The sequence below is a fragment of the Rhinolophus sinicus genome, chromosome 2 (genome assembly GCF_057876585.1).
Source record: "Rhinolophus sinicus isolate RSI-liver-muscle chromosome 2, RSI-T2T, whole genome shotgun sequence".
Classification (NCBI taxonomy): domain Eukaryota; kingdom Metazoa; phylum Chordata; class Mammalia; order Chiroptera; family Rhinolophidae; genus Rhinolophus; species Rhinolophus sinicus.
The window spans coordinates 66,173,443-66,186,335 of record NC_142502.1 but is presented as its reverse complement, the minus strand read 5'-3'; the positions used below and the strand labels follow the sequence as shown (position 1 = coordinate 66,186,335).

General features: G+C 34.0%; 1 protein-coding gene across 1 annotated transcript in view; it reads right to left on the bottom strand.

The window, feature by feature from the left end:
- Window positions 1–12,893, bottom strand: part of ME1 (malic enzyme 1) — a 174,817-nt gene that overhangs the window by 12,545 nt on the left and 149,379 nt on the right. The window contains exons 10-11 of the mRNA XM_019729541.3: window positions 3,460–3,565; window positions 1,949–2,091 (exon numbers count right to left, since the gene is read on the bottom strand). Of these exons, the coding sequence (XP_019585100.1) occupies window positions 1,949–2,091; window positions 3,460–3,565 (249 nt within the window). The remainder of the gene's footprint in view (window positions 1–1,948; window positions 2,092–3,459; window positions 3,566–12,893) is intronic.

Genomic DNA, 12,893 nt, shown 5'->3' with positions numbered 1-12,893 from the left:
AGCAGATGAAATGTTTTATTACAAGCAACTTTCTAATGTAACTAAATTATTATTTGATATATATTATATATACATATATATAGTTTGATCATTTATCTTTGAGAAAGAGACCTGCAACATCGTATTTACGCTTGTTTATCTCCCTCCTCTCCTTCACTCCCACTCCTGCCCATCATTCTATAATCATCATATTTTTGGAGGAATGGCATTAAATACTCTCATATATATGAATTGTCAATATGGAGAAGGAAATCTCTCTATACCATCTTTGGCATAATTATACTTTTTTGTGGTTCAGTGTTCTTTTGTATTTTTAACCTTTCCTCATGACTTTTCCCTTGTGCCTACATCAATGGAGACTCACATCAACAGGTAGATCTTTTCCTGTTCTGTAATCTTTTGGCTGAAATAGTGTTTACATTTTCAGCCTCAAAATGACTTACAATTTGATGTATAACAACACAGAACATTAGGCAAGATCACAAGAAAAAGTTTAGGCTATTTATATCAGATGCATTCAAACTTAAAATTACAAAGATATAAATTTAGCTTATTTTGTTTATGTCTTTTACAAATGAGTCCATAAACTCTTGAGGCCTACTGAGATATAGCAAAGCAAAACAATCACTTCAACATTTATTTATTATGTGCCTACTACATTCAACGTACCATGCTAAAATTTTATTATGACTCAGAGGGTTTTTTTCCTCCTTTAAGGATTTAAGGACTACTGATGAGGAAAATTCCCCAATCTAGAGATAAGATAAAAATTTAAATTATTGAGGACATTGATGCCATCCCAAATAATAGAGATGAACAATGGAGTAGTTCCTCGCCAAAATTTCATTAATTCTAGTAATGAGCATATAATAAGTGTATAATATTAAAGAAGTGTAGCCATAAAGTTCTGATTTGTGCAGTAACATAACTTTGTGTCATGTTTACCTTTTCTAGTTTATTTTGGATTTATTTCCAAAATAAGTATTAGGTATATATGACTCAACCCCTATTTTGTTGTAATGACATTTTCAAGTCTTTGAAGGGAATAAAAGCTCTTGTCAACATATCAGTCAAATACATATTAATACAAACATAGTACCGTGTTTCCCCAAAAATAAGACCTAGCCAGACCATCAGCTCTAATGCGTCCGTTGGAGCAAAAATTAATATAAGGCCCAGTATTATATTATATTATATTATATTATATTATACCTGGTATTATATTATATTATATTATATTATATTATATTATATTATATTATATTATATTATATTATATTATATTATACCCAGTCTTATAATATATAATTATATAATATAAGACCTGGTCTTATTTTAATATAAGATATGGAAAATTATATTATATTAATTTTTGCTCCAAAAGACTTATTAGAGCTGATGGTCTGGCTAGGTCTTATTTTCTGGGAAACACGGTATAAATAAGTTATTTTTTGGAAACAGTAAAGTATTGAAACTTTGAGGACTCCTATCCCATCCTGGCTGGATGTCAAAATGGCTGCCCAAATGCTCCACCCATGGCGTCAAAATCCAAACCCAGGATTTAGCAAAGCAAAAATAAGATTGTGGTTTTTATACTGTATGCTTCAATGTTTGGGACTAGCTAGTTAAAAGTTATTTTAATAAGCATCTAGAATCAAGCTTTCTCTTTTGTAATTTTTATGTTTAAGTCTTAGATAATTCCAAATCACATAAGGAAAATTATCAATAAAACATTACAGAGTTTATTTTGTTTTACTGAAAAAGAGGATTTTTACAACAACATTCTATAATAGGAAATAGTTCTTATCTCTTCTGACTGTTCATTTTTCTCTCAATCTCGGTTGTATAATTTTTAAAAGTTAAGTTTGGTAAGCACCTTCGATATCATAGGCTTCCCTATATTAAATCAAAATTCTATTATTAAAATATCAGTTATATTTTGCTTTACCTCAGTTAGTTTATAGCATTGCTCTGCAGTACATTCTGCTTTGCTGGTTGGATTACTCAAAGCAAAAATAATCGGCCGTTCATTGAAGGCGGCCATATCTTTGAGAATTTGTTCTGAGAATGCACCACCAATTGCAGCAACTCCTAATGCAGAAATGAGAAACAGTGAGTAGGACTATCATTGCTTAATTAATTCAAGAAACCCATGCCCCCAAAACAATGAGATGCCAGGTCATTTTCTAATAGACTCTGGACAAAATACAGAATATTTATATTAAAGTGAGAAAAAAGGTAAGTTTGTTAATGCCAACAATCTTTAGGGCTACATATCTACAAGTATCTATTAAAAAAAAATCACAGATTTAACTTTTGACTCATACTACATTGAGTTGTTGACCAATCACTAGGCATTTTGATTACAGGCATTTATAACAGGAAATTAAAATGTGTCCAATACATATTATCTCTCTATAAAAAATTCTGAGGATATTTCATTCTCTAAGGCTATAACTATGTTTTATAAACCACTGCTTACATTTAAGACAATCATCCAATTCAATGTAAAATTGAAGTATGACACATTGAAAGAATTTTAACAGAAGAATAAAGCAATTTGTATAATGGAAATGAAAAAAATGCAAGATTCCTGATAGAACATATTTTATAAAAAGACAATAAAGGCTACTACAGTTCCTGTCATGGAGTAAGTATTTGTGTTTTATTATGGTTGTCATTATTCTTAATATTGTCATCTGTTTCACAGGAGCTTCTAGAAATGGAGTATAATACAATGGAAGGGCTGACATTATGTCCACAAAAAATAAGAGATAAAGTTTCAGTACTTACTTTGAGTTTTTACAGCCACACTAAACTTGACCATAACAAACATTTTTCTGTGCACATGCAATGTGTAAGCTACTGTGTTAAGTGCTATGAGCAATATAAAGATGTGTGAAACATGGTCCCTGTCTTCAAGGAGAGTCTAGTGCAGTGCTTCTCAACCTGGGCACTATTAACATTTTGGGTTGGATAATTCCTTGATGTGGGGGCTTTCCTGTGCATTGTAGGATGTTGAGCAGCATCCCTCGTCTCTACTCACGAGATGTCAGTACCCTAACCTCCCCCTCTCCCCTCAGTTGTGACAACCAAAAATGTCTCCAGGCATTGCCAAATATTTCCTTGGGTGCAAAATCTCACCTATTTGAGAACCACTATCTATTTGGAGCAATCAAGCCTGGAAAACTACTGAATATGCAGGATATTAATAAACAGGTTGACAGAGTTAGCAGAGGGGGCCACACAGTTCAGCTAGGATCAGTAAGACTAAGACACCATGAATTTACAAATCTAGGTGTCTATGGGGTACTGTTGCTTCAGTGAATGAGCAATTTTGTTTGTTAGTTCCAAAGGTTAGAATTTCAGAAAAGCTAGATTATGCCTCAAAAATCAGGAGTAAGAAAACAAATCAGGCAAAAGTGGGGTCAGAAGGGTTTATGGGATGGAGAAGTTTACCTATGAGAGCTGTTGGTTTTATTTCTCGAACAATGTCTTTTAGGTTCTTCATTTCTTCATGTTCATGGGCAAATTCCACTTTCTCTTTTGTTAAAGCAGCACGTCCCTAGGTAAAGCAAAGAAGAAGAAATGACAAATCAGCCAGACATATGTGAGTCAAAGAAATTTCAAAATATTACCCATATTACCAGTATTTATGTTTAACAGTTTGGTGTTACAGCTGTTCTTAAAGTCTTTCTCCAGTTATCAGAGTATAATTTCATTCATTCTTTTGACAAATATTTATGCCTTAGACAATGTTCTAGACAATGGAGAGATAACAGTGAATAAAATTAATTCTTTACTTGACTATTATTTAATATTAAAAATCCTAATTCTACATATCTTTCTGAGAAACTGTCATTAACAAATGGTAATACAAAATGTCATGTAAGTAAAGGTATTGTTTACTAAACATTATTTGTGTTACTATAACAGTGTCTTAGAATGTAGAGTTGGCTTCAGCAGCAGCACTGTCAATTTATGCACCATTAACTAAGAATGGAACTTGATGCCATATTTATATTATAGTTTGATTTTTCTAAATAAGTATTAGCTTTATATATTTTTCTTTTTCTTTTTTTTATTAAAGTTTTTTGGGGTGTTTTGATTATGAATGTGCCATGTGTTATCTAGGAAACATCTAATTATAATATTCTAATTGCAAATTTTTAAGATTTTGATTATATAATAAATCCCTGCCTAACTTTAAATGGTACTTTATGACTTATTAAGTGGTTTTCACATATTTAATTTATTCTCCTCAACAATTTTGAAAAGTAGGGCAATTATAATTAGTCATTTTGCATGAGGAAACAGAGGCTCTGAGATATTAAGCAACTTGCCCAAGGCAGGTACTGGAACTCAGTCTTTTGAATAACAGACACAGGACAGCCCTGGAAAAAAAGTTTTATAAATAGTATATGACAGATTGTTTGCAAATTGTTAATCATAAAGATAGACAATTGTCTTACTTTAAAAAGGTTACTGTCATTTTATTTCTGTTTTTAAAAGCAATATATGTGAATTACAGATAACTTGAAACATACAAACCTCTTTGTAATGTTTCATCTGTAAAATAAGGACAAGAATTTCAACCTCATCAGCTTGTTTGTGGATTAAATTAAATAATATACCTAAGCACTTAGAACTGTACCCAATTTTTAACAAGAGCTCAATGTTAGTTGTTGTAATTCAAATTATTGTGAAGAAGAAATAATAATTCCAGCACTTGTAATTTTGGTGCATTTTCTTGTAATTTGCTATAAAGTGCTATTTCTCTACTACCACTTTCTATTATGAGCATGACATTATAGCAAACAGCTTCCTAAAAATTGAATTCACCATTAGTCATTTCTAAGTTCTAAAAGATTATTATTGCACTTTTTCTTTCTTGCAAATCAAAATATACTGCATCTGAGACATTGTGAAAAATAATCTTATTTAATACTAATTAAAAAGGGCATGTGCACCCCCACGTTTATTGCAGCATTATTTACAATAGTCAAGACATGGAAGGAAACTAAGAGTCCACTGATGGACGAATGGACAAAGAAAATGTGATACAGATATATGCATATATATGTATGTGTAACTGAACATTATTCAGCCATAAAAAAGAAGAAAACTTGCCATTTGTGACAACATGCATGGACCTTGAGGGTATTATGCTAAGTGAAATAAGTCCGAGAAAGACAAACACCATATGACCTCACTTACATGTGGAATATAAAAAAACAACAAACTCATAGACACAGAGAACAAATTGATGTTTGCCAGAGGTGGGGTATGGGGGGAGGGGAAAATGGGTGAAGGGGGTCAAAAAGTATAAACTTCCAAATTATAAAATAAATAAGTCCTGGGGATATAATGTACAGCATGGTAACTATAGTTAATAATACTGTATTGTACATTTGAAAGTTGTTAAGAGGGTAAATATTAACAAAAGTTCTTATCACAAGAAAAAAAGTGTAACTACCTGTGGTGATGGATAACTACAGTTATTGTGGTGATCATTTCACAATATATACAAAGATTGAATCATTATGTTCTACACCTGAAACAAATATAATGCCATATGTCAATTATATCTCAATTTTTTAAAATCTTATTTAATTCACTCAGAATCATATTTGAAGCTTACTGTTTCATATTTACTTCAGGAGAGAACATTTTAGTTTCTAGTAACATTAAGTTAAATATTCTTAGTCCATATTCTTGTTCGCCATGTTTAGTACAGAAAAAAATTAGTCAACAGAATCATATAAATTCAGTTTCCACTTTCATTAGGAAGCACCAAATTGTTCAATAAAATCTATTATCATAGCCATTTTACAATTAGTGATAGGTCTAACAACAAATAGTTGATGTAAAGCTGGACTGATGTTGTGAGTAAACACTAAATATTCTCAAAGTTCTTTTGTATTTATGAAGTAATATCTTTAAAAACTGCTTTATAATAATATTAAAAATCTATGACAATACTGAAATCTTACAATTCTCACCAAATTGCGGCGTGGAGAGCTACCTGGTACGCCATCCTCACCTCTCTTACCTCACAGCTGGGAAATTTATTTCATTGATGTATCTCAATCGTAAAGATTAATTATACATCCTAGCATGTAAAAAGTGGCTAGGCTTAATGATAATTTATTAGTCACAAATAAGAAAACAGAGGTATTTAGAGTGCCACAGAATTCCCCAAAATATTTTGATAATTTAGACTTTAATTTAGGCTTCCTCATCATCTCTTTCCTGGGTCAATGTCTTTTGCATTGTAACTTTACAGTTCCTTTCACAAGAGGCAGAGTATACTTTCCTACCCCTTGTTTTTGGATGTGAACATGTGTGTTGCTTTGGTCAATAAAATGTGAACTGAAATGAGAGTGAGCCAGTTTCAAACTCAGGCCTTAAGAGGAACTGGTGTTTCTGTTTGCTCTCTTGTGCCTTTATCATTCCTTTAGAAGTGCATAACCTGGCTAGCTTGCTGGTCCAAGGAGGACAACAGTCTTGTAAAATGACCTGGACCCAACCTATAAGTAAAATCACCTAGCCAGCATCCTTAGTGTTACCCCATCTGACCCATAAGTGTGAGAGAAATACATAATTATCATTATATGTCACCGACATTTTGTTGCTTTTGATAACACAGCAATATCTGAGTGATACAGGGGGTGGTTTTAATTTTGATTATATATTTCACCATTTGTTTTTACTCAGTGTTGTTCCTATTTGTTGCTTTGGGAATAAGAGGTTCTTTTCCCTGAAATGATCTGATGAAAAGAATGCTTTTGCAATCCATCTGCTACTTCAATGCCCTTATTACTTCTTAGTTATTTGGCAATAAAATAATCTTGCATTATTAGAAAGAAGAAAGTCCGGTCATGGATAGAAATAAGAATTTGGAACTATATGATAATTACAACATTTAACTATCTAAATTATTTCTGAACTATTTCTAGAAGTAGTATAAGCTAAACTATTTTCATTCTCACAACAATGAGATTTCTACAAGCACTAAATAAACTAGTGGCTCAGGGAGACATATTTCCCGAGAATAATAACTTTCACCTTCCCGCATTCTAAACTAAACATGACATAGTTTTGGTACTCTTCATAGCTACTCTTCAGAAATGCATACACTCACTTGCAGTTGTAAAGGCAAAGAACCAGATTAACATCTACCTGAGGCCCTACATGGCAAACACTACAGGACCCTAAATTGCTTCTATTATTTCCTGTACATTTGAGGCTAAAAAGCTAAACTGTATTCCCCAGATTCTCTTGCAGCTAGGGTTTCAGCTTTAAATATAGTGCTCACCAAGCTGATGTACCTTTAGAGGACCTTGAAGGAGAAATGTGCATCATGAAGTGGTGGCCATATAGCTCTTCTGGAAAGCTTGTGATGCTCACCTTTGCTTGTTTCTTTCTCTTTCCTCCCTCCCTCCCTCCCTCCCTCCCTCCCTCCCTCCCTCCCTCCCTCCCTCCCTCCCTCCCTCCCTCCCTCTCTTCCTTCCTTTTCAGGCATATGTGGCAGTCTTTAGTCCACCACCAACAGGTAGGTGCTAAGCAATGATCATGACAGCTATCATATTGGGCTGCTTTCCTTTTATGGCCAAGACACTGATTCTCGAGTGAGGTGCAATAGCAGCTCCCTTGCTGATACAGATTTGTTTAACAAGAACTATTTCTCAAAGTCCAGGCTGGTGCTTACTTCTTCAAAGGTTTAGAGATTTTCTTTTCAGGATGTTTTTACAGACGAGGGAAGTTGTCTAATGTGTGCTAGGTTCTCTAACAGAGAAAAAGGATCTCAGGATGATTATTCTCCTACTCCAAACTGGCTTGGGTCATCCTAATGCAATGTTATATAATCTTGAGGACTGCTGAGAAAATGCTTATCTCTTAGGGAAGATTGAATATATCGCAGGGTTTGTTTGCCTATTGGTCTTTTTGTTTTTCCATCTGATAAAGTGTAAATATTATGCAAATGCAATTCAATAAATTCAGTATAGTCTGAAAATGTCACATTACTTTTATGTCCAAATAGTGAAAACTTTTTTATGCTATGGCAGAGAATTCTAATTATCTATCAATATTCTCTCTTTTTCCAAAAAATGATAAAAACACTTAACATAGATCTACTCTCTTAAAAAATTTTTACATGTACATTCTCTCTTTTTTATTTTTTTTCCTTTTTCTCTCCTTTTTAATAATAAGTTTTCTCATTTTTAGCCAACCACATCACTACCCAGGTGGAAACTATATTTCTTAGCCTCTTTACAGCCTAGAGTGTGATGCAACTCAGATTACCTAATGGCCAAAAAGATGGGCTTCTGGGTTTTATGCAACTTCTGGGTTTTATCTTTAGAAACAAAGGAGGCACCCTCCCCCAACCCATCCCCCCCTCTCTCCTTAGCTGCTGGGAGATAGTGAGAATTTTGCACCCGGAGATGTGTGCTGGTCTTAGGTCTGCCTACCTCTACAACGTTAGATGACAAAGGAATAAATTTATCTTGTTTAAGTCACCATATTTTGGGGTCTCCTTGTACAACAGTTTAACCTACAATCTAAATAAAATATATATTTTGGCTAGAAGACTCTTCTTTTAGGTATCTTAAAATAGCACAGACACAATCAGGAGGAGACTTTGCCATAACAAGTCCTTATCTTCCGGGAAGGCCAATGACCAAACTATTAAAACCAAGTAAAGGTGTCTATACAATTTTCAAAGATGTGTAGTAAATTCTAGCATTTTTCTATATTTAAAATTATTTTTTAAATTTTCAACCAAACTTGCTTACTGTAATTTAATACAATTACTTTTTTATTCAACTTTGTATGACTGACAAAGTTGTATAATCTTCTGTATATCTGAAAATAGATATTGCATCATACTGTCTCCTTTCCCAAATGAGGAACCCCAATGCTTTTAATCTGTTCTACTTGAACCCATCTTTCTTCCCAATAATCAATGAGGGGGCTTGACTCTGAACTCTCAGAGTCTCCTGTCACCCTTTAAATACCACAGAACTGAAAATTAAACTCCATCTAAGGAATAACCAATGTTGAATATGGTCAAGGAATTACCATACTATCTAGATCTTGCTTTTAAGGTTGTGTTAATGCATTCTAGTATCATGTTTCTTCTTTAATAACAGTAAAATATTCTAATTAACCTTTACCAGTGGTTTACTTTGAAATAGAAAGCAGAAACCCCACTGAAAGGATTGTGAGAGAAAAGAACATTTATAAGATTTTCAAGAATATTAACAGACTAGGAATAGGAAATGCTAAAGTTAGTTTAAAGAGGAAAATGTGCCACTAATTTGTGTATTTTCAAAAATGCTTGGGCTCACCAAACAATAAGATTCCACACAATCCACGGTAAAATAGCATGGCCCACAGCATAAAATAGAAGAATTAGGAGCTTACATGAAAGGCTTGCTGAAAGCATCTGGATGTTCCCTGTTCTTGACTATTTGACTACTGAAAAACCACATGACAATGAAAAGAGTATATCCAAACTGCTTCTGGTACATAGTTCAAAATAAATTTGCATATGATCGTCCTACAAATGTAAACTATTCATTTTCATTAGATCACCAAACCAAGAAGTGGCCTCTCCATGAGAAAATAAAACTAGCATAAAAGTCTTAGAAATGATTCTATTAGCAGCTGAAATAACCAAATGCCACCAGGTACAACATGAATTGTACTGCTGCTACAAGGAGCATGCCAATAAGAGAAGAAGGTTGTCTGTTTTTATTGAATTTGGACCTACAAATTCATGACATGAAATGAATTTAAAGATGTTGAACAATCTGAAAGGGAGAGAGACATAATCCCCATTTTCTGAATTCAATGATTGAAAATATTTTCCTGAGTAGTGTCCCAGGTTATCCAAAACAGCGAATTTTGAGAATTCTACACGTACCAGTTTACCCGGGAACAACATGGGTGTGGATTGAGCGGGTTCCACTTATACATGGTTTTTTGTTTGTTTGTTTTTTAATAAATACCTGTACTGTATTCAATCCCTGGTTGGGAGTCCACGAATATGAAGGGCTGACTGCATTCTTTGTTCTATGGCTATTTTATATAGGGGACTTCAGCTTTGTGTATTTTGGTATCCACAGTGTTCCTGACACTAATCCCCATGGATATTAAGGGACAACTAATTTGGGAGGGAGACACAGCTACACGTGGATTTTTGATGGAGCATGGTTAGGTGCCCCTCATCCCCAAGTTTTTCAAGGGGCAAATGTATTTTACAATGTTGTCCTTATAACTGTTGATTGTTGTCAATATATCATTAGGTTTGTGATAAGTTTTATTAGCTAGGAACATGAATTAAAAAGTAGCAGCAGAATGCATTCTAATAGTTAACAGCAAATAAATTTATGTTACTTCTGAAAACATTTAGTGATGTTCAGAAAAGTACAGAAAAGCTCCCTAGTTAGAAACATATGACATCTACAAATGTTGGACATAGAACATCAGACGAAGGCTCAGGATAGCTCTCCATTCACTCAAGATCTTGGGCAATTTCTGTGATACTTGGATGGATGTTGGTTTCTCCATCTAGAAAATGGTTTGGATTGGTGATGAAAATGAGCCAGATCAGTGCTTTCCAAACCTGACTGAGCATCACCCTCGCCTGAGGAAAAATAGATTCTTGAGCCCTGCTTCCAGGTATTCTAATTCAATTCCAGGATGAGGCCCTGGAAACTGTTTCTCTTTAAACTTCCCAGGTGAGTAGAACAATTAGCCAGTTTTGAGAATCACTGCCCTAAAGGAATTATCAGATACCTACCAGATACACTTTAAAATAATACATGGTATGTTTTTTAAAAAGTATAAAATCATGACTTCTAAACAAAAAAATGCTACAGAATAATGTAAATCAGGGGTGTCCAAACTTTTTTCAACGTTTTTCACCAAGGGCCATATTCGGTAAAATACACAAACAGCCAGGCCACTCACTCGAGGTGAAGTACTTATTGCCTCACCTGGTTTATTTAAGTAAACTAAATGTGTTTTTGGAATTTGCTGCGGGCCAATAAAAAATAGATCGCGGGCCGCAGTTTGGACACCCCTGATGTAAATTAACAATCACAGATTTCTAGTACTGCTGTTTTGGCTGACAACCTGAGATATAATAAAAAATATTTAATGTGGGTTGAACCCCCATAGTTTCCTGGAATGAGAAGAAAATCATAAAGAAGATAGATAAACACTGTCTGGAAGGAAAGGATATATACTTTTATCAAGAACATATTACTTTCTCAGCTATAGTAACAGCACTGGCAGCTCCTACCCACTGAAGCCAGAACTTAGCCAGAAGACATTCATCTAGTAAAAAACATAAATTACCCACAGCCTCACCCCTAAAGGCTTGATTCTTGGTGGTTACTTAGGAACACTGAGAGGATACAGAAAGAAGGCCAGGAATCATGAAATGGTAATACTACAATTACAGAAGGGCTTTAGTTGCCCCAAACAGAAGAATCAAAAGACAAAATAAAGGTCTCCTAAGCATTTTCTATACCATTTTCAAAGTTGATGTGATGATCTGGTTTCCAGTAAAAAACGACTGGAATGTGATCTTCTCTCTAAGGCAACTGTCTTTACCTTTGGACTTCTGTTTTATGTACCAATCGCTCATTTTTCTCCTTTTTTCAAAGTCTAATTTGGAATCTATATTCTTTATGCCAATCGATTCAGTCGGGTATGGACATAGAAGGTTTCTTTTCCTTTCATTCTCCCTTTCCGGGATCCCTTGCTGAAATGCTTTTCGCTTTTAGCAAAGTGATTGTGGGCACTTCGTATTTCAGAAATTCCATAATGTTTCTTTTTTTACGAGACTCTAATTACACCAAATGTATTATAGATAGCTGGGAATTTTTTTTGAATGTTATTATTTCATTAATCCCTTCTCCCCTTTATATTGTGCTGATTCTTAGTACAGGATAGAAGGTACAACCATAATGAATTACTACCTTTTTCAAAAGCACATATGCAATGTAATTGTTTATAATATGTAAAATATATCACAAAGTTTTAAATAAAAACTTTTTAAAAAAACAACTGCTGGGGTAGGGGAGAATAGGTGGCAAAGATTGTCAAGATTTGGGGTTAGCATTCCATGACCCAGAACAGGTATAAAAAAATTAAGGACAGATTGCCACTGATAAATATGTATTCCTTCCTACACACATGCACTAGAAGAACTCTTCCATAAATGCCTACCTTGAATTCATGCCTGCTGGGACAGCTGTCCCCATTTTACTGAACTGCTTTTGTTGTCATATCATTAGTTTATCAGAATTGGATCTAGCCCGTCTTTGGATCTGTAGACAGGGCCTTCCTAGTGCACTGTCAGTAACATTTCACTACAATACTTGCAGTGCAGGTGTATACACTTGTTAAAGGGCTCAGAGCTGTGTTTCAACATCTCAGTACAGATTAAAAGAAGATAAATGATATGACAAAAGTATTTTCCATGTTAGAGCACAGGGGGTGCAGAACGGTCCTAGTTTAAGACAATAGGTGTTAACTCCATCAATATTTAATTTCGTATTGGTAAAAATCAATATCCAAAATTTTCTGTCTAAAAGATTCGTGTACATAATCTTTTGTCTCTGCTCTTTTTAATACATACATATACATTGATCATACTCCATATGAAATGGGAAAGAGGGAGAAAAAAAGTCAATCAAGCCAGATACTTTTCACCAAGCTTCAAAATCTCTTAGGAGTTAAAAATTTTTTTAAACCACAGTGTATGAAATGTATTAACCATCACTCAAGGTGATGATAGCATCACTGGCTGAAACTCTGATAATATCCCAGAGGAAAGGAAAACTTTTTCTATACAATGTGGAGTTTCAAGTCCT